The sequence below is a fragment of the Neolamprologus brichardi genome, chromosome 4 (assembly GCF_056152115.1).
Source record: "Neolamprologus brichardi isolate AB-2024 chromosome 4, ASM5615211v1, whole genome shotgun sequence".
Taxonomy (NCBI): domain Eukaryota; kingdom Metazoa; phylum Chordata; class Actinopteri; order Cichliformes; family Cichlidae; genus Neolamprologus; species Neolamprologus brichardi.
In genome coordinates, this window is record NC_142107.1 from 10,445,698 (window position 1) to 10,473,304 (window position 27,607).

At 41.8% G+C, this 27,607-nt stretch overlaps 2 protein-coding genes across 2 annotated transcripts; both read right to left on the minus strand.

The window, feature by feature from the left end:
- Nucleotides 1-453: 453 nt before the first annotated feature.
- gaa (alpha glucosidase) lies at nucleotides 454-7,423 on the minus strand. Its single transcript, XM_087839782.1, has 19 exons — nucleotides 6,603-7,423; nucleotides 6,125-6,276; nucleotides 5,741-5,906; nucleotides 5,475-5,571; nucleotides 5,250-5,369; nucleotides 5,008-5,126; nucleotides 4,520-4,651; nucleotides 4,216-4,326; nucleotides 4,004-4,117; nucleotides 3,799-3,883; nucleotides 3,589-3,706; nucleotides 3,178-3,311; nucleotides 2,861-3,012; nucleotides 2,485-2,633; nucleotides 2,207-2,348; nucleotides 1,949-2,047; nucleotides 1,333-1,497; nucleotides 1,047-1,199; nucleotides 454-949 (listed from the first exon to the last, which is right to left on the minus strand). Exons 1-19 carry the CDS (start codon nucleotides 7,134-7,136, stop codon nucleotides 884-886), a joined length of 2,808 nt encoding a protein of 935 aa, XP_087695908.1. The 5' UTR covers nucleotides 7,137-7,423; the 3' UTR covers nucleotides 454-883.
- Nucleotides 7,424-11,448: 4,025 nt separating this feature from the next.
- On the minus strand, nucleotides 11,449-26,866 carry LOC102793943 (sterile alpha motif domain-containing protein 9-like). The gene is made up of 4 exons (XM_006791491.3): nucleotides 26,782-26,866; nucleotides 25,812-25,874; nucleotides 19,811-19,874; nucleotides 11,449-16,638 (listed from the first exon to the last, which is right to left on the minus strand). The coding sequence occupies exons 3-4, from the start codon at nucleotides 19,839-19,841 to the stop codon at nucleotides 12,008-12,010; spliced, it is 4,662 nt and encodes a 1,553-aa protein (XP_006791554.2). The 5' UTR covers nucleotides 19,842-19,874; nucleotides 25,812-25,874; nucleotides 26,782-26,866; the 3' UTR covers nucleotides 11,449-12,007.
- Between the last annotated feature and the right edge of the window lie 741 nt (nucleotides 26,867-27,607).

A 27,607-nucleotide genomic window follows, 5' to 3' on the forward strand; every position in this document is an offset into this window, starting at 1 on the left:
TTTATTGCTGCTTCCAGAAATTTAAAGGGGTTTTTCTATCCAAAAAAGGCTGGGCGTAGATTTTATATTCATATTCAAAACAGTGAAAGAAAAGTTGGAGCATGGCAGCATTTGAAAATACAAATGCATTTCACACCATCCGCAGTCGTCATCGGCCCCAGCCTATCATAAAAAAGCAGAGCTTTTTCATCATAAGTGACGTTTTAAAGGTCACTGGCAAAGGCTTGAATACAGTTGGTCAGAGGCGCTTCACACACCAGCACTGCTGCCTTTACCTGCCAGTACAAACCTGATTATTTTTTGGGGTTATTTCCCACTTGAATAATATGCTTAATGTAAATCATACAACCATACATACATACATACCACTCAGAATACAAAGTGTGCAGTAGTTTGTTTGCTCAGAGGGAGCATGATCACCCTCATTCAAGGATTCATCCAGCTATGAGTCAGTTACATCATGGTTGGCTTTTATCAAACTGTTCAGAGGACACAGTAAACGTGACATCTCATCATAGTAAATGCTACACAAGTGCTGCAGACAAACAATTTTCGAATTATTTTCAAGTTATTTTTTAACTTTTTTACAAAAAAATAAATGCAAAAATCATTTTCAAAAATACAAACAATTAAAATAGTTATAAAAAAAAAAAAATTTTCAAGGCATTAAACAGTTTTGAGTGTAGCAGTTAGGACATGCAAACCAGATATACCACGGTGGCTCCTGTGCTTTGATATTATCATGTCCTGTTTTGTTTTTTTTGTTTTGTTTTTTTTTCAACAAACCTGCTGATCCAAATTCCAGGCAATTTTGAAGAAGAGATGCAGCAAGTCTACGGTGCACAAAATGGGTGTTTTTTTCTTTTAAATGAAACTCGGTGTACTAGAGAACCCACTGGACCGTAAACACTTCTGACATGGGTAAGGCCAGACTAGTCACTGCTAAAACCTACGAGACGAGACAGGGAGGAGAAAGACAAAAGTTTATTTGAGGCAAAGAAATGATGGAAGTAGTGGTGCTTATATGTTGCTGGTTAAAAGCTCACCTTGGTGTCAGTGCGATATGTAAAGTCCCTGACTTTCTCCCCATTTGCTAAAATGTAACGAGGTGGTGAAGGCACCCCAAAAACCTGCAGCCCTCCCAGCACCAGACTGTCCAGCGCCCCATTCAGCTTAAGAGGGTTACTCACAACCTGAGACTGAAGTAAAGGCAGAGATGTGTGTGAAACACTGTCCCTCATTCACACTTTTTGCATCAAGCAGTCGTGCATCACAATGCATAGCAAAGTCTCTGCTGCTTTACATATGGAAATATAAATAATCTCTACTTACCTGTTCAGCAGTGAAGACAACGTAGCAATAATTTTGCATTTCAAAAGTGTCGACGCTCTCGCCATCATCCCAAAACAAGTCGCCCCGGGCCCAGCCGCCCGCTGACAGCGCCACAGTCAGGAAGAAAGGGTTGTTGCGTGAGGCTGTGGTTGTCAAAGCAGGCTCCTGCACAAGAAAAGGGAAGATCAAAGAAAATATGATGTTAAGTTACAAAACATCCTCTTTTCTTCCAAGTGTCTCAGCTAGTTTTGAACTTTAACACCTCATCTAGGAAGTCGTGACAGTAATGGGTCAACATTTGATCATAGAGACTGTGGATGAAAAGAGATTTCTCCCATGTAGCGAAATAATTCCTTCAAAGAGCTGTATTGCTTATAAAGAAAAGCATCACAGGGTGAAGTGATGTACTGATAATGACTACGGTAAACTGCAATGTCTGAATGAATAACTATCCAGTAAACGATGTGCTTTGCTTTGTTCTTTTATACTGAACTCAAGCATAACTTAACAAGCCCTTTTTAAAATCAGTTTTTCCATCAAACCTGTAAATTTTGTCTCCAAACAGAATCAAGATCTTCAAACATTTGCTTTTTTTCCCCCCAAAACAAACACCCACCTGCTGGGGAATGATGTGTCCTTCCCTCACATGAACATTGATGGTGTCCAGAGGAGCTGGCAGGAGCAGGAACTGCCCTTTACTGTAGAAAGGCTGACCCTTGAGAGGCCAAAACACAACATAAGGTTGTAAATCCAGTAAACACTAATGTCACGTCCCTCCATGGTTCATACATGATTCATACATGATTTATTATTGTGTGGCTCATACATTCTAGTGGTGTTGTCAGAGACGGCTGAATATGACTGAGTGACTCACATTGTGCAGGCTGTACCAAGTGGCGGGGGGCAGGTATGCAGCCAGTTCTACAGCCCCTTGCTCTAAAACTGGACTAATAAGAAGTGAACTCCCCCACAGGAACTGTTTGTCTATGGTCCGACTGTTAGGGTCATTGGGAAACCTAAGAGCGATGGACATACAGGGAAGAGGAAAAGAAAGATGAAAAGTGAACTGTGATGGCCTAAATGGCTTTGCTTATGCGTTACACTAGAGTACCAAAAAAGTAAGGGAAGAATAGCTATGAAGAGGACACACACTCCATGAATAGAGGTCTGGCCACAGTTTCAGCAGAGGCGTGTGCATGGTGGAAGAGTGTGTAAAGGAATGGCAGTAGGGAGTAACGGAGATATAGCGCACTCCGCATGGCTGCCTGGGCCCGCTGCCCAAACACATAGGGCTCTTGAGCCTGAGGGACAAAACAAACACACACACAGTGAAGAGATTGAGTTACTCCTTTTCAATAATAGATGAAACAGATGGACGTCTCTACATGACCCGAGAAAAGAAAAACATGCTGGATAAACCTCTTCTTCATCATATAACTCCCCTGACAGTTACTGTCACTAAACAATTTGCACGTGCATCTGAATTAACAGACCATAAACATAACCAGTATCAGCATCCGTGTCTCACAGCATTGGGCTTGTCATTGTGGTTCCTCATAAATGGGTAGAAGGCCCCAAGCTGCATCCACCGAACGCACAACTCCTCAGTGGTGTTGCCTCCAAAGCCGCATATGTCCGCTCCCACCAGAGGGACCCCGAACAGGCTGAACTGCAGCACCGCTGGAGGGGACAGGTGCAAAAGCTCCATCTAAGTCAATTCACTATCAAGCTGTGGTAACTTCAAAAATACATTCCAATTCTGATGTTTTGGGTCAATATTCTTACGAGATGAGAGGATCTCAAAAAGCCAGTTCATGTGACCTTTCAAAACTGATATTTCCTCACCAGGAATTGAGAATCTGAGCTGCTCCCAGTCACTCCTGACATCTCCTGTCCACACTCCAGAAAAGCGCCCGATGCCGGGGAAAGAGGAGCGTGACAGCACAAAGGGTCTCTTCCTCCGTATCTTCAGCAGAGCACTGAGGATGGCAACAAACCCCAGGATAAAAAAAAAAACCCCACAAAGAACAGCTACATGTACATAATCTGTAACACTGGGCACCATTATCCCAAATTCAAATTCTGAATCCTACAAGACATCCCAGGAAGTGAGAAGTTATATGACCAGATGGTAAAAGCATTCGATTTCTGTTATTATCATTTTTACAAAGTGTTACTATATATTTATTACTCATTCTTTCATCCACAACAAAACAACTAACTGTGCAACTGTGTCTAATCACATCCTGGCCCAACCTGTGTGTTGCATAAGCTTCTGTGAGTCCGTAAAGATTGTGCAGGTTGTAGTGAAATGACATCTTCTGCCGAGCCGACATACAGAGGGTTCCTGAGTTTAACCGTCCTCCAACGACACCTGTGTGTCGGAGAGTTTTGTAGAATAACATTTTGTCTTAAAAAAAACAACAACATAACATCTAAATGTTTATGTGCTTTTAAATGTGTTACTTGGTGTGTATGGTGGGTTCTCAAGGTCACTGTCAGGACAGCCCTCCACCGAGCCCTGCACAAAACTGGCTGGCTCGTTCATATCCTGTGTGGAAAGAAAAACATGGAAAGCATTTTTTATTTTATAGTGCATAATAAATGTCCACATTTCAAAAAAGTCATGCACATTATTTGTGAATTACAACCCTGTCCTGTGTACACATACAATCCAGAGACCATCCACAGGAACTTTAGAATGAAAATCTCTGATGCAGTCTTCCCACCATTGTCTGGTGTCTGGGTTCGTGAAGTCAGGAAAGGCTGTTGGGCCTGGCCAAACCTGTGTATACAGAATATGACAACCCCACATTTTCAGATTTAAAAAAAAAATGCTACATACATATTGCCCCCTATCCACCCACCCCGACCCTATCTCACCTTCCCTATCAGGATTTGCCCTGTAGCGTTTTTGATAAAGACATCTCTTTTAAGTCCATCATCAAAGGGAGGGTACGTTCCTGGGGTGCTGCTGCTGCTTATCCCTGGGTCCTGTAGCATAAATGAGGAGCCTCAGTCAAAAGTTAGGACATTTTTGCTGCCCTCCACTGGAAAAATATGGTTAATACCTAATTTTAGCTCCAGTGAAAGCAAGAAAGAATGCTTTGTTTGCATCAACTTCAAATGCAAAAGTATATATGTATATAGTAGTTTGTCAGGTCTTTTAAACACAAAGATGTCACACCAGAATAAGGATGTACTTCATGCCTCTCTTGTGAAACTCCTCCACCATTTCTGGCAGATCCCCGAATCTCCAGGGGTCAAAGGTGAATACCCTTCGCTTGTTTGCATAATCCAGGTCATTCCATTGTACATCCTGTTGGTGAAAACGCTTAAATATTCTCAGGAAAAAAGTAGTTTAATGAAGACTCCAGCTGCCACATAAAATCAGTGAGTGCCTAAGACTTCTAAAGATATTTTCATTCAGTTAGACAGTTTGGCGCATCAGCCACCTTATAAACAAGTAATTAAAAAAGTAAATATGAAAAACTGAGGACAAACTGCCTTCAATTCATTTTTTAACTATCATTAGAGTTACTGTTGTTACACATGGATCGTTAATGTAATCAATCGAAAATGAAATTTTAGAATGAAAAATAAAAATTTGAATACTTTCTTAAACAAATGTATAAAGCAAATGCACAGATGGAGAATCTTCTATGAATTTCATACCATCGGAAAGTTTTCATCATGCATGCTTTGTGCAACCTTTCGGGTCATATTAGTGGTCGTGTAACCCCAGCGGCACAGATGAAAGCCCAGCGACCAATAAGAAGGCATCATAGGATAGCCTGGGGACAGATAAATGATAACTCTGAAACACATAAATGCATCCCTTCTTTTTCTGATGCCTCAGGACTCGTTCAAATGCACAAACGCTCACATGCTTTCAGCCAGACACTCATGCTGCATACCAATGATCTGAAGGTACTGTCGTATAACACTTTGAGGGTCAGGACCCAAGAAAATGTAGAGATCCAGGATTCCACCGGTGGACACCCAGGTGAGAGCAGGGGTCGGCTGTAGAATCACCTCTACAGAAACATTTGGGAAGTCAGTGAAATGGCATCAGATCCTAGAATCTGTTCTATGGAAAGTGAATTCAAAAATGTGGGATGTTGGATCAGAGAGCTCAGTACCAATTGCATTGCTATTTAGAAGGAAAACTCCATGTGCTAAGCCATCCTCTTCCTGTACTATGTAAAATGGGTGGGAGCCATAGAGGTTGGCATCAGCCTGTGTGGAAAGACAGTGTCAACAGCATAAAGAAAGCTTACAAAAGACTGTTTAATATGAATGCCTGCTGCCAGACGTTCAGTCTAAATCGTTTGAGTATCTGTCCAGAAGGGGGCGCTCCTAACCTTTGAGTTTGACGACTGTTATTGAACCACTGCAATAGACTCACATGAGGTGCCATGTCTCTATTCCAGAGAGTCAGGGAAGTCCAGTTTAGATCCAAGAGGAGTAAGGTGTAATGTTCCCCAAGGCCAGACACAAAAGAAGAGGCCAGTGTGGTAGACAGCTGCAGGTACTGGTCAGCAAACAGCAGAGGAGCAACTGTGGTGTTCATACTAAACAGGCAGAGGATGTGTACAAACAAAAAATAAAGTGATTTAAACGTATAAGTGAAATGAAAAAACTACCAGCACAAAATGATAAATATGAACAGATATAACAGGGCAAATATGAACAAGCTGACTAAATAAGAGTAAGTTATTGATAGACACTATGATGAAACTCACTATATAGTCCATCCTCAAATACATTAAAAATGAAGTGAACTACTCACATTACCCTTCCATTGGATTTCCGTCGCACTATAAAGCCAAATGGGTCAGACTGGTATTCAGTGGTATAGAGGACACTCTGTGTATTGGCTTTGCTCTGAGGAACACCGCCTGGCAGATGAACTTCATACCGCTGAGATGATGGGTCCTTTAACTTCAGAGAAAAAAAAGTTTGATAACTATTTTTCTTTGAAATGACAAAATATGTAAAATAATAGAGGGTCTAATACTCAGGTTTTTCTCAAACTGTGGTGCCTGTCCAACTGGTAGGACTCTTTATTTGTGTGTTTTATTTGAAAATTACTGGAAAAGTCAGCATAAATATTCATTCCTGGGTTAATTCAAGGACATTCAAGACAAACATGCTTTTATAAAATAGATTTGTTGGACTACTTCAAACATAAAAATAAAGCAAAATAAAATTAAAATATTATCCTTGACTGTGTTGTCTTGATCACATGTTTGGGGATGAACGCTTACTGTGAGGTGGAAACAGTCTGCTGTCTCTTGTATGTCATCTAGTCTTAGAGTGGAGATATCTTTGGGGAGGTAGGAGGGGCTGGCACGAGTCAGTGAGGCACCCTGACCCCGAGGAGTAGGTATGAGGGGTCCCATTTTATAGCCAGGATACACACGGGGGTAAAAACACCAGGGTGGTCCTGCGGAGTCAGGCAGAGGGGCGTAGCAGCATCCTCTGTCCTCACACTCGCTCTGGCTGAGCAGTTTGTCCCTGCCACAGTCAAACCGACTCTCTGGGGCCATGGCGCATTCACTGCCTCTGGAAATATTACATTTCTGGGATCTTTCAGGGTGTATATCCCGACTTGAATTGTTCTGTGGCTTTGCGGGATTATAAACAAGCCGTCCATGTGCCGTGATGTCATGTTGCTCATCCCAAATTGACCCAATCTGTCGTCGGGCTTCACTGGTGAAAAAGCGGTTCATGAACAAACAAGCTAATAAAGAAAATGCGAAGAGGAGCACGGCTACAGTGAAGTGAGACAACAGACCCATTGTGCATTGCTCAGTCTAAATGCGCTTTGCGCTCTCTTCGTGAAAATATTCAGTGGTAGAGTGCGTAGTAGGTCATGTAGCTACATGTAGCAGTCCCAGCCCGGTGTCGAGCGGTTATCTGTTCCCTCTAATCAAGTTATCCGCAGTGTCGGAAAATAGACATTGTTGTGAAGTTGCGACACATTAAATTAAGACGTCTACAGTGAATTAGGTTAACCATTAATAGCAAAAACATGCTTTCCGAAAACTTAGCAAAAATATCAACATGAAGCAACATGAAGGCTAACGCTAAAACTAGGGCAAGCATACTGGGACAAAAGTGATCAAAATAGCAATAGTTTAGATGAAAAACAGAAACCAGATGGTTATCTTTTATTATTAAAAACATTAATTATATTTCATAAAATAATTATAACTTACCCCCAAATCTGATTTCTGTATTGTGCGAATGAGCAGTGGCAGTTACAACTCCAGTTCCAAAAAAATAGGGACATTATTTAAAATGTGTATAAAAAAAAGTTTAATGATTTGCAAATCTCATAAACTCATATTTTATTCACAATAAAACATAGAAAACAAACTAAATATTTAAATTAGAATAATATAATGGGCACAACACAAGTCTTGAAAAGTAAGTGGCACTGAAAAGAGCTGGAGAAACATTTTGCAGCTAACTAGGTTCACTGGCAGCAGTAACATGACTAATATAAAAAGAGCATCTCAGAGTTTCTCAGAAGTATAGAAACCAGAGATTTACCAGTCTTAAAAACATATCAAAAATGACAGAATAATGTTCCTCAATGTAGAAAATGGTACTTTGAGTATCTCCTCATCTACTATACATAATATCAAAAGATTTGGAGAAGATCTGGAGAGATCCCTATGTGGTCTCTTTATATTTTACTGTCCCAACTTTTTTGGCATTGGGTTTTCTCGTCAAAGGAGCATAGCTGGTTTTTATTTCACTTTTCATTTTCATATTGATATGCACAGACTATGTGACCAATTTAAGACTATTCTGTACACGAATTATGAATTATCAAGCCTGTGATGTAATGGCATTGTCCCATTAAGTCTGCATTATTAGGTGATATTTGTTCCACTGTGAAATAATTATTTTAGTTTGAGCAGAACTGTTGAAGCTGAAACTGAAAAAAGAAGTTGATGTATTTAGTTCATTATTATTATTTTTTATATATTATAAGGACATAAAAATGCAGAACTGGTGTTTGATGTTTTCTTTTTCCTCACTGATGAAGTCTTTGCTTGTTTCATCACAATGATTGACCGTTAGAATCTCCAGCGAGTACATCTGTTCCTCTACATGTGTTTCGAGAAGACATGTCCCTCCCACAAAGACCGGACAAGTGTTTGGTGAAACACACTTTCATAGGTTGTATATGTTGCAGAGTTGCATTAATGTGACTCATTTTCATTCCAACAACACTGGAATTGTCTACAGCTTCTGTCCCACATGAACCCTCTGCAAAGCTTTGTCATTTCTGGAAGTTTTTCTCAGATTCACAGATGCAGGTGATGTATTCATGACCTTCCATGTCTGTGAAAAACTCATAGAAGTGTGCAAGAGTGGTTTCTCAACTGGTGATGATAATAGAAATATGACGTGGAATGTACCTTTTGGCAAAATCTGTTTACAGATCAAAGACACAGACTCTCGGAGTAAAGTCATTTTTGTCTTGATCCAAGTCAAAACAAAAACAAAACAAAAAAAGCAAGAATGATAAGGCTTTGATAGAGATTATGAAAAAAAATGCAATACATTTTGTTTTTTGGTACATTAACAGCTTCTAACTTCCATTTTCCCATTCTGATTTCCTTCAGGACCCACATGACCATCAGTTCAGAGTGAAATCCAGTTCAGACGACACACACAAACACAGCATTGACTGTGTTCAACCTTGCACAGTGCTGGAGGCCTTAAAGCCTTTAAATAAAAATAAGAAGATGGTTAAGGCAAGACATTACTATTCTGTCTTTTACATTGGTACAAAGGGAAGGCTAAATGCCATTAAAAAAAAAGATAGAAAGTTTTTTGTTTTTTTTAAATGATGCTTTAAAACAGTTCAAGTTGGTCACTCCACCGATGACCTGGGCTACTTTCAGCTGGTTAAAATCAATGACAAATGTAAGACTGAGTGCACAGACGTAATTGATCATCTGGGCAATAACAAATTCCAGATATGTTTTCCACGGGGAGCAAATATGGAAATAAAAGATGTAAAACAATCCCTGGGGAACAAAAACAGCAGAATCCCCCACATGCAACAACTATTGCAGAGTGCAGCAGTGGAATGACATCAGTCTAAACATGAACGACTGTTACAGCAACAGACATGGACTACTGGTGTCCCACACAACAACTCAATGTCCACTATGTGAAGGAGCCAAACACATGCCTTATCCTCTCATTAACTGAGATAAACTGCTGGCATATTTGTTTTACATCTATACTGTCCAGTCTCTCCTGGTGGACATGGCAACACGTTATTCATGGTTACATACAATTTTAGACTGATGTGGGCCAAAGTCTAAAACGATGTGCCGAGAGTTTGCTGTTTTCCCCGGTTCAGATATTTGAAGTTTGCACAGCTACATTCTCGCCTGAAAATTTTTTAAAAGTTTATTTTGCAACCCAGAAAGAGTAATAAGAGGGGCACTGAAATTCGGGATTGTCCGTGAAAAACGGGAGGGTTGGCATGTATTGCCTTGCATAGCCTGTAACGTTATTATGATGGACAGATTTTATGAGTGAACTTGACTTTAAGTAACTTACAGGTTTCTTTGAAAAACACTTTCTTATATCCAGGTTCTTCCTTTTTGCTGCCGTCCTCCTCTCCTCCTCGCAGCGCAGGCTTGCCGCTGCTAAAACTAAACAGGGCTCCCTGAAAGGCAAAGCCAATCACATTGGCCATATTTGTCACATGACGTAGGACTCCAGTAGAGAACGTAATTTAACTCTTTCTGCACCGCTGGGTGAATGAGACGCTGACAGATCGTTTTTGGTTTTTTTTTTACTATCGGGATTGTTGTTCTTTACTCGAAGAGATCAAATTATTGGTGGGGACAATTCAATAATCGCTGGATATTGGTGGGGACATGTCCCTTCCGTCCATGCCAAATCTACGCCTTTGTGTTGTCGGACACCCATAAGGAGGAGTGAAAAAAATGAATCCTAAATGTGTCATCGAGAAAGACGACGTGGAACAGTGACCTACCAGCCTGGGACAGGAGGTCCCTCCGGACCGGGAACTCCCAGGGCATGCCATCCATGTGAGGCCAGAGAGGGGCCACCAGGAGAAAGATGAGCTCTAGTGCCAGAGAGCCATGTTGGTGGTTGCAGCTAGTGAGCTGTGTGTGTTTGGTGATTGTTTGCTCCCGCTCGGTGGAGAGGAGTGTGTTTGGTGACTAATACTTTTTTACTTACTTTTCAGTTCACTGACTGATGCCTGAATTTTGGTTTGTTTCTTTAAATAGTGATAGCAGCTTGTCCGTCTCTTTTAGTTTAGTTACTAATAGAAGCATTAATAAAACTTTTTAATTTAACCATTTTGCCTCCTTGTCTCCCTTTTTCGACGCGGACACTTTGTTATTTTCCCTCATCCCCTGGACCTTTTTTGGGGAACGTAACACTGTCTTACCAAGTTAAAAACAAGTCCAAGAAAGCTGCTTCTAACAGTTGAATTTGGCATTCAGATCACAGTCTAAAACCAAGTAGGTCTTCCATTCCACAATATCATCATTGTCCAAATTAAATAGTAATACTCCTATAAGGCTGTATTCTTCACAGTGTCAGGATAAAGCAACATTAAATAATGGAACCTACATCGGAAATAATCGCAGTTTGGATAAATTCACACTGAAGACCAAAATACACATGATAAAACATTAAAACCCTAATTAAAACACTTCTACTTGGAAGGTAGGGGGCCGTTCAAACATCTGGAGTTTTGCATGTACACAAGCAAAACCCCTACTATACTACTCCCTTTTTGTTTTTTCTAAGATAGTTAACTCAAAGGTGCACAGTTCTTCATGTTACTTTTGCATTTATGCATCATGCAATAGACAAAACTTTTCGCATACTTCATGAATTATCAGTCCCACACCGTCTGATGTAATGGAAGTTCATCTTCCAGTTAAGTCTGCATTAAAAGCTGACAGTTGTTCCAATGTTACATCATAATTTTATTTTAAGCTGGAGTGGAGATATCAAATTGAGAAGAAATGTCAAAGAATCAACCACAGAAAATCATAAATGGAAAAAGAGTTTAATGTATTAATTTTTTCTCTTTTTCTTTACATATTTTAAGAACACTTATAATGTAAAATGGAATACAAGTTGACAACCATTGATATTGCTATGCATTCTGAATGGTTGCACGTTAGGGTTGCTTACATAAACATGTATAAGACAGCTTGTAAAATCAGTGTACAAATGGTCAGCCAAGTATGAACTTCAGTCCTTCTAAACTAGAAGTACAAACAGGAAAACAGAGTAATTCAAAAACAACCAGAACCCTAAAAAATTACATTTAACAAGGTAAGGAATACATTTGTATTAATTTGTAAATTCAGAGTAAATTTTTTTTTCCTTTATATAGTACACTTAAAAAGAACAATTGTAAGCTGAAGTGACCCCAAAGTGCTTTCTAGGTGAGGCCAATATTATAACAAAGCAAGTTCAGTTGTATTTTTATGAACCTTAAATACATTCACGAATATAATCATGTTTTAAGTTTTGTTTTTTGACCAACTGACTAACAGTCTAAAGCTTGTGGGTTTTTCAGTCATCATCCACAATCTTTTCTTTCCTGGATTCTAGGCCCACGCTTCAGCAAGTTGACAACCAACTACTTTTTCACAAGGATGTTGCAGGCAACAGGACCTCTGAAGGTGAACCCCAGGTAGAAGGTGATGTTTTCATTACTATGAGGCACTGAAGGTACATACAGAGGCAGGATATTGAACTTCTTTTTCTTAGGACCTTCAAGATAAACCACACGATCTTCAGTCCACCCAGAAACCCGCTTCAGCATTGTGGCAATCTCTGGCATCTTCCATGCCTCACCACTAAACCACTTCATGCGTTTCTCAGTGACTGAGAACCACTTGGTGATTCTTTCAAACTTTTTCTTGTGAACAAACTTGTCCAATCCATTCCCATTGCCCAGAAAAAAATGGCTATAAATCCTTCTCTTCCGCTGAGGAATGTCTTTCATCTTGCTCCAGTAACCCTTTTCAAGGTGTTCAACTGCTGATTGTACAATTTCATATTTGGTTTCTTTCTCGTGCTCTGTGTCGTCATCCTCTGGCCAGAACAGCAATGTAAGCAAGAACAGGGCACTTGGCAAACATTTCCTTTTATCAGATGGAAACTGACAACAAAGTGCTTGTAGATCTTTCAAATGAGCTACCTTGTGAGTTTGCGGTGACAGGCAGTTCAGAGAAATATGGGCCACAATGTAATTGACAATGTCCCTTTGACCGAATTTGGCTTTTAATGGATTACTGGGGTAGAAAGAAATTATATGCTCTAGAAGTTTTACTGCATCCCTCTGATCAGTTAGCTTGGAAAGGATGGATGTTATATTGCCACCACCAAGATGATAGATGATCATGCGTTTTTGGAAAGGAGTGAGGTTGGCTGGGATTGATTTACCATGCTGTAGGACTGCAGTGGAATACGCTTCACTGAAGTACTTTCCATACTCAGAGGATTTTTTTGCCAGCCATGTCAGTGGATGGCTTATTTTCTCCTCGGGACTTTCAGGTGTTTCTTCTTCATCTGCACCAATGTCTGTCTGGAAGTAACTCAGGTCCTCTGAAATCCACTCCAATGCATCCTGCATTGTCTTGTGAAGTTTTTTCAAACGGTTATGGAATGGTTCCCAAACATCTTCAACTTCCTCTGGGATGTAATCAGTTAACAGGTACTTCATACATTCTGCATGGCCATTGGATCTGTTTGCAAACACTTGTAATGAAGAAATCAGTTTGAGCAGGCTGCACCCAACCTCAACTTCGGAAAAAAATCCTGAACTGTTGACATTTTCCATATCAGCATTAGCTGCTCTCTCACATTCTTGAAAACACTCAAGTGCTTTCAGTGCAGTTTCCACAGCATCTGCTGTGTTTTGCACCGTCTTTGGTACATTTTCAATTGCTTTACATTTTGCTTGGAACCATTTCTTATATACCTGTCCCTTTGTGTCAAGTATATAAGAGTTGTTGGGCAGCTGTTTAGCTGCTGTCTCTGCCCAGTGTTTAGCCTCTTCAAACTTTTCATAAGTATAATGAAGACGAGCAAGTTGTTGTGCAAAGAATGGATCATTATGGAAACGCTCGAATGCTTCCTTGAGCAACTCAATTGCTTTGTCCGGGCTTTTCTCATTTTCACACACATGCTCAATGAAAGGAGAGAAAAAGCTATCATATTTATCTCCTTTGCTTATCCTGGATCTCCGAATGAAAAGTTGTCTCAAAAATGTGAGATACTCATCCCTTCCAAATCTGTGCTCAAAGAGCACATCCTCGTGGAGCAAATCCATCGCCAAACTGCTTTGAGTTTGTTGGGGTCCCAGAAGTTGTTGAAGAATTTCTTTTGCAACAAGTGGGTGGATGATTCTGATTGATTCAATGTGCGTCTTGTCATCTCGAAGGTGCAAGAAGACTAGTTTAGCCTGATCACTTAGAGATCTCTCAAACTCGTACTGGCGAAACCTCTCCAAGTGGATCGTTAAGGCAAGCAAAGCTTCACAGTGCGATTGAGAGATGAAAGAGTTTTGAACATATGTGTTCAGCAATGCTACATAGTGAATGAGTCGAGTGACAACAGAGTGACGGTCAATGTCTTGGAGCAGATGTTTCACAAACTGATGAACGTAAACTTCACTGAATCCTTCACTCATCAAAACAAATGTCAGAATGAATTGAGGTTCATATCTTTCCTCGAGTGCCTGCCGTTTTCCAGAAAACTTTCTCTTCTCTTGATCAGACAGTTTATGAGTGACAGACACATTCTGTAAAGGAGACTCCTTGCATCTTCTCTCTGGATCATGGGAGCGTCTGCAGCTCAACAAAATGAAACACAGGGTGCCATACTGGATTTGTTTAACATTAACTGCAACTTCTAATTCATTCCTGAGATCATCTAGATATTCTTTGTCTGAGTCTTCAGTGAGGAGCAGCACAGGAAGACATCTCTGTGGATCCTTTTCTTCATATTCTCTTAGATCAACTGCATGTTGTGCAACAACAGAAACTGGATATGACGGCTTCACAACTGCACACCTTAGACTTTTTCTGTTGTTCCACAGCACTTGTCTTGCCACAGTGCTTCCACCACTTCCTGGGTGATGGTAGATGTTTATGATATTCACTGGAGTCTGGTCTGCATTATATTTCAAGGTATCGTTGAGAAGTTTGGAAGTATCGTGATAAGCATCTCTTTCAATGACCTCTCCAGCATATTTGTTCTCAGCAAGCCAGAAATTCAGCCAAGTCACTCTCCCACCATGGTAGAACTGGCGCTCAATGTTTTCTTTTTCCTCATTGATGAAGTCTTTGCATGTTTCATCACAATGATTGACCGTCAGAATCTCCAGCGAGTACATCTGTTCCTCTACTTGTGTTTCAAGACGACATGTTCCTTTCACAAAGACCGGCAAGTGTTTGGTGACACACACTTTCATAGGTTGTATATTTTGCAGAGTTGCATTAATGTGACTCATTTTCATCCCAACAACACTGGAATTGTTTACAGCTTCTTTCCCACATGAACCCTCTGCAAAGCTTTGCCACTTATGGAAGTTTTCCTCTGATTCACAGATGCAGATGATGTCTTCATGGCCTTCCATGTCTGTGAAAAACTCATAGAAGGTGTGCAAGAGTGGTTTCTCAACTGGTGATGTTAATAGGAATATGACCTGAAATGTGCCTTTTGGCAAAATCTGTTTACAGATCAAAGACACAGACTCTCGCAGGAAAGTCATTTTTGTCTTGATCCAAGTCATTTCGTCACATGAAGTTTCATTTCCTTTGAAGTCAGTACGGCCATTGCAAAAGATCCAACTAGTTTGATCAAATAAATGCAGATGGTTTGTGAATTCTTTGATGCTTGTGCCAGTGGATATTCTGTAGCTTTGCAAAAAATGCATGTTTGCAGCACGGTACTCAAGGTATCTACTGCAAAGACCTGATATCTTTGAGTCTGGGTCAAAGTCGAACACACAGAAAATATTCATGTTAATCAGCCAGTCAATGTTACAAAGGTCATCAGGTTTGAATTTGTTTGTTACGAGTATAAACCATTTTTCCTTTTCAATGAATTTCTTACCACTGGTCATCAGCATGGTGAGTTTCCTTCCAAGGTCTTGACACATTTCTGGAGCAATAAGGAAATGATTTTTTTCTGCTTCTTCTCTTTGAGCATCACGATCTTTGATTCTTTGGTAAAAGTCACTTAGGTCCTTGTCACTCACTGGCTCCGTTTTTGAACCCACTCTTCGCAAAATCATCTCTTTCTCAAACTCTACTTTGTTTGTTGATTCTTTGAAGTTTGGCAGACGGACTGCATACACTTTGTTCTTGACAACACTTATTAATGGCACAATGTCAACCTCTACCACATATCGCTTTTCTGTACTTTGTCGATCCATAACCTCAATGAACCTTGGCGGTCGCACACACTGGCGTATGTGCTCTTTGTCAGAGGAGAAACTCCTTTCAATGTAGTCCAAAGCATCGACATAAATATCCTTGTCTGTTACAGGGATACCAATTATCTCACCATGCACATATCCTCCATCCTCCTTGCTGTCCATCACACCAAAGTGTATTGTGCCATTTGATCTGATATTCATACAACCAGCTGCAAATTTAAGAACCTCTTTGGCAAACTTAGCTTGGAGTCTTGTGCGATCCAATGTAGCAGCTACAGCAAAAGACTTGAATTCGTGGCATGGCGATATCAGATTAAAAGCACCTGATTCAGGCTGCAGGATTCTGTGTTTCACATATAAAAAATCAATCCCTTCTTGATCAAATGGCCGTGGTTTACAGTCTTCCTTTGAGATTAACACACATTGTTCCTGAGAAGCGTGGTTCTCCTCAAAGACATCTTGTTCTGTCTCTGTAGTTTGTGCTGGAGGACCATCACTTACTGTTGAAAGAGACTGAACCAATTTCTGACTCCTCTTTTCCTCAAACTCAGTTCTTTTGGAACCAGTAGTTTTTTTCTTTTCTTGACATTTTTGCTGGGAGTTGATAAGCTCATCTCTTTTCTGAATAATCAAATGAGCAGGCCCTGACTTCATGTAGATTTTTGTTTTTAGAAAGTCCTCATTTAGTGCAAGTAGGATTTTTCCATTTACTTCTTCTTCATGGAGCTTTTCTATGTACTGTTCCTTCACTCCAATTGATCTTAGCCAGGTGCTTACTTCAGATTCAGTCCAATTCTTGGGTGACTGCTGAGGTGTGTCAGCTGTGAAAGGACAAAAAAGCAAAACAAAACATGAATTACCCTATGCATAAAAACATCAGTTAAATAAATAATATGTGTGACAATAAGTTTTTTTTTTTATTTATGACAAAAACTGACAATATATTATACTGCTTCTTTATTTAGAAAATCCTTGTATATTAAAACATTTTTTCGCCGTTCCGCCTAATCGCATTATATATGTGGCGAGAGGCAAGCTGCATACATAGAGAGAGCAGACACCAGAGCAGAACTCATATGCTTTTACATACTATGGAGGCATTTTTTAATTTCTCTGCAGCTTCAGACTCAAGATATCAATGATCTATGTTTTATCATCTGAGAAGGAGTCCCCTTCACCAAAGAAGCAAAAACATAAAGGAAAGGGAATGTCATCTGGATAAAATGTCGCCTCAAGCCTCATATCCTGAGCTTAAATCTGGGCTCTAACGCATGGAAATGCTTGATGACATCCGCAACCCCTTTTCTCTAAAAAACAAGTGAGATATCTCACTGTGGGAAGTGCTCTCTGGCGTGACCAATCATGGAAGCTCTACTACCACAATGTCTCTCGAAGACGAACCAACAATTTCGAGGACACAGGGTCCACAGACATCTTTTTATAATAGCCCCTGTGCCATAGATGTGACATAGGCTTCATTCTATGAGAGGTAGCCCAGGACACAAAGAATTGGTGGCTTTTCCTAAACCCCTGAGTCCTGTTTAGCTAAATGCATAATGCGCAGACAGGACAAAGTGAATTAAGCCGCCTCTGGCTCTCATCAGCAAATGGCCGGTGGATGAAAAGCTGATAGCTTCAATGGTAGACTCCCTAACCTTAGACACAAAGGTAGGCTTAGGGCACAGAGCCACCTTTCTATAATTTGGGAAAAACTGCAGACAGGAACTGTGCATAGAGGTTTGCCTGGCCAAACCTCTATGCACAGCTGGTGCACTATTTCTGTATTGAGTGTCCATTCTCCATAAAGAAGATCTGGAGAGCAGATCTGCAGCAGTTTTCAGTGCCTACCAGCCCAGTTAAATACAAGCTCTTAATGAGACCAGCTTTCTGTTGCGAAACAGAGCAACCATTTGACCTGCTTCAACACACCTGGTGAAAACCCTTGGGGCAAGGGCCGATCCCAAAGGGAGGGTTTGATATTTGTAGGCTATGCCCTGGAAGACAAACCTTAGGAATTTCCTGTGTGCTGGACTAAAGCTTATGTGGAAATAATCATTCTGTAGATGTGAACCAGTCACTCCATCAAATAGATCAAAACAGCACATTTTGTGTTAACATTTTGAATTTGTAGTTTCTGAGATGAGAATTGAGGGAGCGTAAATCCAGAATGGGACAGAATGAGGAAATATCTGGAATAAAAGTCTAGATTAATTTCCTCTTATTGCCCCTCGGCTAAAGAGAGAGGAGATTTTGCTCTCTAAAGCCTTTGTGGCTTCCCCTGTAGCAACTGAACCCACGCCACTGAAAGTGGGTAGTTTTGTTGCAAACTGTAGTCTGTAATCCCTGGCAACAGTTGTTAACACTCATGGATTGACTGCACATGCATCTCTGGCAGCTAATGGACCTGGGGGATGTCTCAGGTGACAGACTGACCTCCACTTTCAGATTTTTTTTGTAAACACCCTTGACTCTATGCCTGGATGTGGCTGTGGTAGTGGCGTTTTTATTTATTTATTTTATCGCCCATAGAGGTCCAGAGAATAAGATCAGTGACGATACATATCTCCACCCAAACTGTAGGAGTACCTTTATCCAGCAGGTGGCCCAAGTCCTGAAACAGCTCAGCCTGGTAGGCTGAGAGCAGGGGGAAGCAGTTTGAAGATGACTTTGAAGATGATGGAGAGGGGACAGCAGCACTAATACAGCACTGTCAGATTAGGAATGTCTGAATTTAGCAGATTTAATGAGCTCTTTTGCCAACACTATATCTTCATTTTGCATTCATATTCTGCTTGTAAATAATGATATCTAACTATGTCACACATGGCTCAAGCCTTTTTAGATTTTTTTTTGTTACTAATATTTGAATACACTTTGTGGGAAAAAAAGATGTAAGCCTGTGATTCTGAGCTTACAAACAACTGATCTTTTTTTCTCACAAGACAGCCACTGCAAATATATGCTTTACAGAAGATTATGCTGTACCTTAAAGAGGATATAAGTAAATAGTATAAGTATATAAAATTAGCTCAGTCTTAAAAATATGCAGCAATGATATTAATCAATTTAACACTGATGGGGAACATTTTTCTACAGATTTATTATTTTTACTTTTGAAACTTTATGTACAATTTTCTAATAATACCTTTATGTGTATTGAGTTGTTTTCATAGTATTTTATTGTTTCTTTTCCTAAAATAATGGTTTGAAAATTCCCCCACAACTTGTCATTTTCAGCTAATAATAAATCCTACTATATTAGCAATACTTTATTAATAATAATAATAATAATAATAATAATGAATACCTACTATATTTTTGGTAATATAGTAGGTATTTATTCAACTAAAGAAGCTGTAACATTTAAAAGTTCTTAAGCCAGGAAGAAGGACAATATGGTGAAGATGTCCATGTAAAGTGCATACATCTAAATATGTTTTAATCTGACACAATTTTGTCATGTTAAGTTGGTGTAGTAGAGCAGTGGTACCGGTCGTTTGGTACCGGGCCCCGAGAGTTGAGGCTCAGGTGTGAAATTTACGGTTTTCAGGGTTTTTCAGAGTTTTTATTGTTAACTTGGTTTCCCTGGGTCTTTTCCCATGTTGTAGTGGTGTGTCTTATTTTGAAAGAAATGTTTATGCGTTACCATAGCAACCAGAGAGCATGTTGTATTTATTCGCGACACCTTAAAGGCCGGTCAGTGAAAATATTGTCTGACATTAAACCGGTCCATGGCGCAAAAAGGATTGGGGACCGCTGTAGTAGAGGATGAAGTTTGTACTAAAGCAGTTACCATAGCTCAGATTTAGCAAATAGTTAGTCATTTTCAGCTGTCTGGTTATTACATACTGATGATAAAGCCAGTTAAACATGGAATGTTTAAAACAACAAAATACAATTAGTCTACAGAAACCTAAAAGTATCATGTATGTAAAAAAAAAAAAAAAAAAGAAGAAAAAAAAAAGGGATCTCATAAAAACAAACTTCACTCACCCATGATTTCCTTTCTTGTTTTGTCACACATCAGTATTGGTTTTTACTTATCATCACATTCCATCTGTCAAAAAGAAAAATCATCACATTAAGTCCTGTATTATTTTTGCTGGGTCATTTATGTTGTCAAGTTTTATCATTAACTTTTGAAACTGGAACTGACAATAAATTTAGTAAATTTTATCTTTCCTGATAGAGTTATTGTACCAAATATCTCCTGAATCCAATGCAAAATACTGTCAGATTTTACATTAGAATTTACACATAAAAATATTCAAGAATAGAGCTTACTGATATAGGATCTTTAAGGCAGAATACTAGAGAAAAAAAACTCACGCAGTGTTGTGTAATTTATTATTAGACACTAATGTATAGTATAAGGTGCATGTTAACCTTCATCTGATGAACATATTTTGCATTCATGGACTACCAAAGGTAATTAATGTTGTCTAGGAAAACATAGATTATTATTATTTTTGCTACTTTTTGTTTCTTTACATATTTTGTCAACCAAAAATCTGTACTAGTTTTCAGGAGTTTACATTTGCATTTTAATGATGAACTAATCTGGGTCATTTAGACTCCAATATAAAATAACTGAAATAAAAACACAACCAGGCAGCCCAGAGTCAAAATCTATCCACTGTCCTGGGTCTACCCTGAGGCCTTCTCACAGTGGAACATTCCTGACAGACAATCTGATCGGACGTCCGAACCCCTTCAACTGGCTCTTTCCAATAAAGAGGAGCAGCAGCTATACTCTGAGCCTTTCCCGAATGACCAAGCTCCTCGTCCTATCTCTAAGCTAACTGCTGTCGCTTTTGTCTGCAGTCTCATTCTTTCAATCACTATCCACAACTCATGATCATTGGTAAGGGTAGGAATGTAGATGGACCTGTAAATTGACTGTTTCCCGCTCGCACTTCACCACCGCAAACCAGTACAGTGTTGCTACTGATGCTGCACTAGTCTGTCTGCCAGTTACCCAGCTCTCCCGTTAGCCTCCCCTCACTGGTAAACAAGACCTTAAGAAACTCCGCTTGGGGCAGCAACTCATTCACAACGCACACTTCGCCCTTTTCCCAACTAAGAGCAATGGCTGCAGATTTGGGGCTGTCGATTCTGTTCACAAACACTTCACACTCAGGTGACACTGTGACCACTAATCTCTCCAACCTCTACTTCCTGTCTGCGCCTAGAAATTTTCAGTTCATTTTAATTCTATTCTATTGAAATAGCACCAAAAGCACACCAACAATGGTTAACTAAGAGGCACAGAGAGTGGAGTGTTGAAGGTAAATTGCTACGCACCATCTGATATCCTCTGATATCCTCGTGTCAGTGTTGTTCCCACATCATCATAATAAATGTTGTGTCAAGTTTCAACATTGCAAGTGACCAATCACATTGTTGTGACGTCATACTTTTGCGACTTTGGAAAAAAACGCCTTTAAATAAAATAATCTACTTAACGTGCGTAGTGATGGGATTTCCAGCTCTTTTTAGAGAACCAGCTCTACTCTGAGCCCCTCCTGGATGGCCGAACTTCTCACCCTATCTCTAAGGGAGAGGCCAGCCACCCTTCGGAGGAAGCTCATTTCTGCCGCTTGTATCCGCGATCTTGTTCTTTCGGTCACTACCCACAGCTCGTGGCCATAGGTGAGGGTAGGGACGTAGATCAACCGGTAAATTGAGAGCTTCACTTTTACACTCAGCTCCCTCTTCACCACGACGGACCAGTCCAGTGTCCGCATTACTGCAGCTGCAGCCCCAATCCGTCTGTCGATCTCCGGCTCCCTTCTCCCATCACTCGCAAACAAGACCCCGAGATACTTGAACTCCTCCACTTGGGGCAGGAACTCATCCCCGACCCGGAGTGGGCACTCCACCCTTTTCCGGCTGAGAACCATGGCCTCAGATTTGGAGGTGCTGATCCTCATTCCCGCTGCTTCACACTCGGCTGCGAACCGTTCCAGTGCAAGCTGGAGGCCCCCACCCGATGAAGCCAACAGAACCACATCATCCGCAAAAAGCTGAGATGAGATTCTGAGGCCACCAAAGTGAAAGCCCTCCGCCACTTGGCTGCGCCTAGAAATCCTGTCCATAAAAATTATGAACAGAACCTGTGACAAAGGGCAGCCCTGGCGGAGCCCATCACCCACCGGGAACGAGTCCGACTTATTGCCGGCAATGCGAACCAAGCTCTTGCAACGGTTGCATAGGGATGAAATGGCCCGTAGCAATGGGCCAGACACCCCATACTCCCGCAACACCTCCCACAGGACACCCCGAGGGACACGGTTGAATGCCTTCTCCAAGTCCACAAAACACATGTAGACTGGTTGGGAAAACTCCCATGCACCCTCAAGTATCCTTGAGAGGATAAAGAGCTGGTCCAGTGTTCCGCGACCAGGACGAAAACCGCATTGTTCCTCCTGTATCCGAGGTTCGACTAGCGGACGAACTCTCCTTTCCAGCACCCTGGCATAGACTTTCCCAGGGAGGCTGAGAAGTGTGATCCCCCTGTAGTTGGAACACACCCTCCGGTCTCCCTTCTTAAAGATGGGGACCACCACACCGGTCTGACAGTCCAGGGGTAGTGCCCCTGAACTCCACGCAACATTGTAGAGGCGTGTCAACCAGGACAGCCCTACAACGTCCAGAGCCTTCAGGAACTCGGGGCAGACCTCATCAACACCAGGGGCTCTGCCACCAAGGAGTTGTTTAACTGCCTCAGTGACCTCGCCCCCGGAAATTGGCAGGTCATTCCCCTCATCCCCAGACTCTGCTTCCTCCTCGGAAGACGTGTCAGTGGGATTAAGGAGGTCCTTGAAGTATTCCTTCCACCGCCTGACAATTTTCTCAGTCGACGTCAGCAGCGCTCCGCCAGCACTATACACAGCGCAGGTAGAGCACCGCTTTCCCCTCCTGAGACGCCTGACGGTTTGCCAGAATCTCTTCGAGGCAGTCTGAAAGTCTTTTTCCATGGCCTTTCTGAACTCCTCCCACACCCGAGTTTTTGCTTCAGCCACTGCCCGAGCCGCATTCCGTTTGGCCTGTCGATACCTGTCGGCTGCCTCCGGAGTCCCACAGGCTAACCAAGCCCAATAGGACTCCTTCAGCCTGGTGGCTCCCTTCACCTCTGGTGTCCACCATTTGGTTCGGGGATTACCACCATGGCAGGCACCAACCACCTTGCGGCCGCAGCTCAATGCAGCAGCTTCGGCAATGGAGACGCTGAACATGGTCCAATTCGGACTCAATGTCCCCAGTCTCCCTCGGAATGCTGTTGAAGCGCTAGGTGCGCCAGGTCTGTCCAGCGTCCTCCCCCGCCACCTGATCCAACTCACCGCCAGGTGGTGATCAGTTGACAGCTCAGCCCCTCTCTTTACTCGAGTGTCCAGAACATATGGTCGCAGGTCTGGTGATACAATTACAAAATCGATCATCGACCTACGGCCTAGAGCATCCTAGTGCCACGTGCACTTATGGACACTCTTATGTTCGAACAAGGTGTTCGTTATGGCCAAACTGTGATTTGCACAGAAGTCCAATAACAAAACACCGCTCGGGTTCAGATCAGGGAGGCGTTCCTCCCAATCACGCCCCTCCAGGTCTCGCTGTCGTTACCCACGTGAGTATTGAAGTCTCCCAGCAGGACAACAGAGTCTCCAGGTGGAGCACCTTCCAGCACCCCAGGCTGAGTACTCTGAACTGCCACTCGGCGCATAAGCGCAGATGACAGTCAGGACCCGTTCCCCGACCCTAAGGCGCAGGGAACAAACCCTCTCATCCACCGGGAAAAACCCCAACATACCGGCAGCAAGCCGAGGGGATATTAGAATACCCACCCCAGCCCACCGCCTCTCACCAGGGGCAACTCCAGACTGAGACAGAGTCCAGCCCCTCTCCAGGAGACTGGTTCCAGAGCCCAAGCCATGCGTAGAGGTGAGCCCTACTATATCTAGCCGGTACCTCTCAACCTCACGCACTAACTCAGGCTCCTTCCCCACCAGAGAGGTGATATTCCATGTCCCTATTGCCAGTCTTGGCACCCGGGGATCAATCCGCCAGGGCCTCCGCTCCTGGCCGCCACCCGGCACACAATGCACCCGACCCCTATGACGCCTCCTGCGGGTGGTAGGCCTGCGGGAGGATGGGCCCATGTCTCCTCTTCGGGCTGTGCCCGGCCGGGCCCCATGGACTAAGGCCCGGCCACCAGACGCTCGCCCTCGGGCACCCTCCCCGGGCCTGACTCCAGGGCGGGGCCCCGGTAACCCTATCCCGGGCAGGGTAAACTGTTCCCTCGATGTTCTCTTCATAAGGGTCTTCTGAATCGCTCTTTGTCTGGTCCCTCACCCAGGACCAATTTGCCATGGGAGACCCTACCAGGGGGCAAAAGCCCCCAGACAACATAGCCCCTGGGATCCCTGGGACACACAAACCCCTCCACCACGATAAGGTAGCGATTCACGGATTATTAACAACAATATAAAATTGTGCACAAAATGAATTCCTAATGTAAAAAAAAAAAAACCCTGTGGTTTTATTTATATGTGTTTATATATAAATATATATTGGAGTTTGTACGTGTTTTGTCTCTAGGGGCCACCGTAAATATACTTTTATTTATTCACTCCACATAAAATGTAATAAATAAATCATATAATACAAAACCCAACTATTTACATTTTAAACTTAACTATTTAAATTTTCAGCTTTTTCCTTTTAAACAAATTTAAAGTGAAACAACACAAAACACTGCAAACAACACAATTAAATATAAATTAAAATATGAAAACAAAAAGAAGATGCACATTCTCTGTCATAGGGCCTGCATGAATAAACTTTCTGAATCCTTTATCATCTGCAACTGAAAATAGTTGTGGGTGATTACTATACCTTTCTAATGTGACGTTGTTGTCCCTGGCTCTCTTTCTCTCTCTTTTCCTCCTGCTCTGTTCCTGTGCTACTGCAAGTGCAACTACCGCCCCTCCCCCCTCTTCCCAGCGCAAAGCACAAGGCTCGTGTGTGGAGTGAAGCGGAAAAAAGGGCGAGAGAGAGAGAGGGTGAGAGAAAGAAAAAAAAACAAAAAACAAAACCAAGGCTCCCAATAAGGAGCCGGCTCTTGTCGTTCACTTCAAAGAGGTTGGCTCTAAGAGCCGTTTCGTTTGCGACCGACACATCAATAAACGTGCGAGAAACCGCCTCTGTCCGCCAATCCAGCAATTCGTTGCATTTCCGGATACTGTTCTTTAATAAACGGTAAGCACTATACATAATGTCCTTGCAACATTGGAATTTCATAAATGAATGAATCACTTGGCTTGCAAAAGTATGATGTCACAACAATGTGATTGGTCACTTGCAATGTTAAACTTGGAACAACATTTATTATGATGATGTGGGAACAACACCAACACGAGGATATCAGATCATCCATCAAATTGCTACAGGCTTACACACCAGTTTCAGATAGGAGAGACTGCCTTGGCCTTGTGTGTGGGGGGATATAACCGGGTGTTCTAGTCAACAAGAAATGGAGACTTTATTGTGTGGGTTAAAGCTGACATTGGCATGGAAATAAAACATCCCTGGTAACAACTGTAAAGTAGGGAGGAGTGTTCTCACGCAGGACAAGATCCCTGACTGGAGGTCAAAGACCGTTGCCATGTGGAAGGACCATGAGAGGAACAAATCAGGGAGCACTGAATCTGAACCATGGCATTTCCCCATCAGTAGCCAATCACAAATATTTCCTGTTTTCATATGTCTAATATATGCTTTGAATTGTGAATTGTACTTCACTTCTCCGTGTGCAGACTGCCTGACATAGAAAAGTCCACAGCTGTGCAGCCTGAATCTTTAACTGCCCAGTAATAAATGATAATGCAATTTCATGAATACAATATTTCATATCATTTCACTTTTTATCTGAAAAATGTTACAGCCTTTGAAATTAACATGTTCTAGTACCCCTCACACTCCCCTTTCGACTTACCATCGTTTGCTGCAGGTATCGCTTCCATGTTAAATAGGATGGCCGCTGTCAGCCTTCAGCAATCTGTATAATTAAACCAGTCAGGTGTTAGACTAAGTAAACAGTTAATCTGCAGATTTTAATACAGTTTAGTGCAGGGGAATAGTGCAGTTTGTTTTTGCTGTGTAAAACAAACGGCGGTCGATGGAGCAGTTAAAAAGTTCTCTTTTCTTCATTATGGAGTTTGTTGATCAGGTGCTTTGATGAAGGATATCCTCAGAGTAAATTCCTGCTACCTTTTCCCCAGTAAAGGTGTTAACGGTGATTACAGGAACAGCGCTGCTGTTTTGGACGCTAGAAGCACATTTTCTTTCACTCTGAGCTCACTGTTTCGGTAACGGCTCCGTCTCTTTGCTCCTTGTGTTGTGTAAATAGACTCTGCCTCCACGTTAGTGTGCTAGCGTCATCATCACTGCTGCTGTTGTGGCATCTTTTTTTTCTGTTTAAAAACTGGGGCTGTGTGGGCTTAACGTGATCACACGTTTTTATTCATAACCTGCTCCCAAATAATGCATTTGTATTGCAGGTCTGTTTTTAGTCGTAATGTGTGAAATGCTGGCGTTTACATTGGCGAAAATGACTCTAAGGGCCAATGTGTTAAACGAAGCATCGAAACAAAAAAAAAGTTGTGCCGAGAATGTTTTATAATCGAATTACTCGAGATGAATCGTTGCAGCCCTACATCTGATTACTAAACTCTGACTCACTAAACACCATGCGCCCACAAGCCATTTCAATATTCCACATTTCCATGCCCATTGCATCTCTGCACAATACCATGTTACACCAGGCAAGTTCAATATATTAGAATCATATTGTAGTGCATTAACCGGGTCACTTAAAACTACGCATGGAGATTGTAATATGGAACAAGACGTGGTTTCATACTACATACACAAACACACAAAACATGGCAAGGCAATTATCTTACCTTGGCGAAGTACTGACAGTCTTTTCTCTGCTCCAGAATACAGGCTTATAGAAGAACAAAGAAAGCAGTGCCGCCTCTGTGCGATATGTTGTTCGCACGGTGTGCTGCAAACAGTGTATGCTCAGTAGTGATGTGCGGATCGATCCTGAAATATCGATTCCTCTGATACCAATCATTTATGTTCTAGAATCGATTCTCACATTAAAATATCGATATTTTAGAAAATTAGGGTAAATTTGTAGTTTATCATTAACAGGAACACAGTGGAAAGAAACTATAACATTCGGATTGTCTACATTCAAAGGAACTATTTCCTCTTCCGCCTTTCATAGTCATTTGCGAAAAAGGCTGTCTTGCAGCCCCTTGGCGTGCACACTCACAACAATGGCTGAGCGTAATTGGAGTCATGTGCGAACCTATTTTACCTCCACAAAAACTGAGATGTGGTTTGCGATACATGTGGCAAAAACGTGAGGTGTTGTGGCCACACTAGGGAGACATTCAAAAAGGCTGTTGGGGGGATAAATACATTTTATAGTGTTTATTTATCGGATGAAATACGTTAAATGTCCGGAAACAGCGGGGGTGTCCAAATTCAGAGGCTGCTTCCACCTGAGGACCCAGCCTTCGTGGTCGAGAAAGCCGGGTATACGTCACGAGCTCCCTCGGTGGAGTGAAACTCTGCCGTCTGCTCCTTGCTATCTAAAATATAACCGGGCGCTGGCGTAAACTCTCGACCGTCTCACACTTCTGTTTAATCAGTTTTCTGTTTGACGTTTATTCAGCTGTGTGAAAACCCCGGAGGAACCCTCCCGAGGGATTAATA

Coding starts and splice junctions, on each gene's coding strand:
- gaa (XM_087839782.1), bottom strand. CDS start 7,136: ATGGGTCTGTTGTCTCACTTCACTGTAGCCGTGCTCCTCTTCGCATTT. Junction 4,327..4,519: donor TGAAGTACATCCTTATTCTG/GTGTGACATCTT, acceptor TTTATGCTACAG/GACCCAGGGATAAGCAGCAG. Junction 950..1,046: donor CATATCGCACTGACACCAAG/GTGAGCTTTTAA, acceptor CTCGTCTCGTAG/GTTTTAGCAGTGACTAGTCT.
- LOC102793943 (XM_006791491.3), bottom strand. CDS start 19,841: ATGTGTGACAAAACAAGAAAGGAAATCATGG. Junction 16,639..19,810: donor AACAAGAAAGGAAATCATGG/GTGAGTGAAGTT, acceptor GTCCTTTCACAG/CTGACACACCTCAGCAGTCA.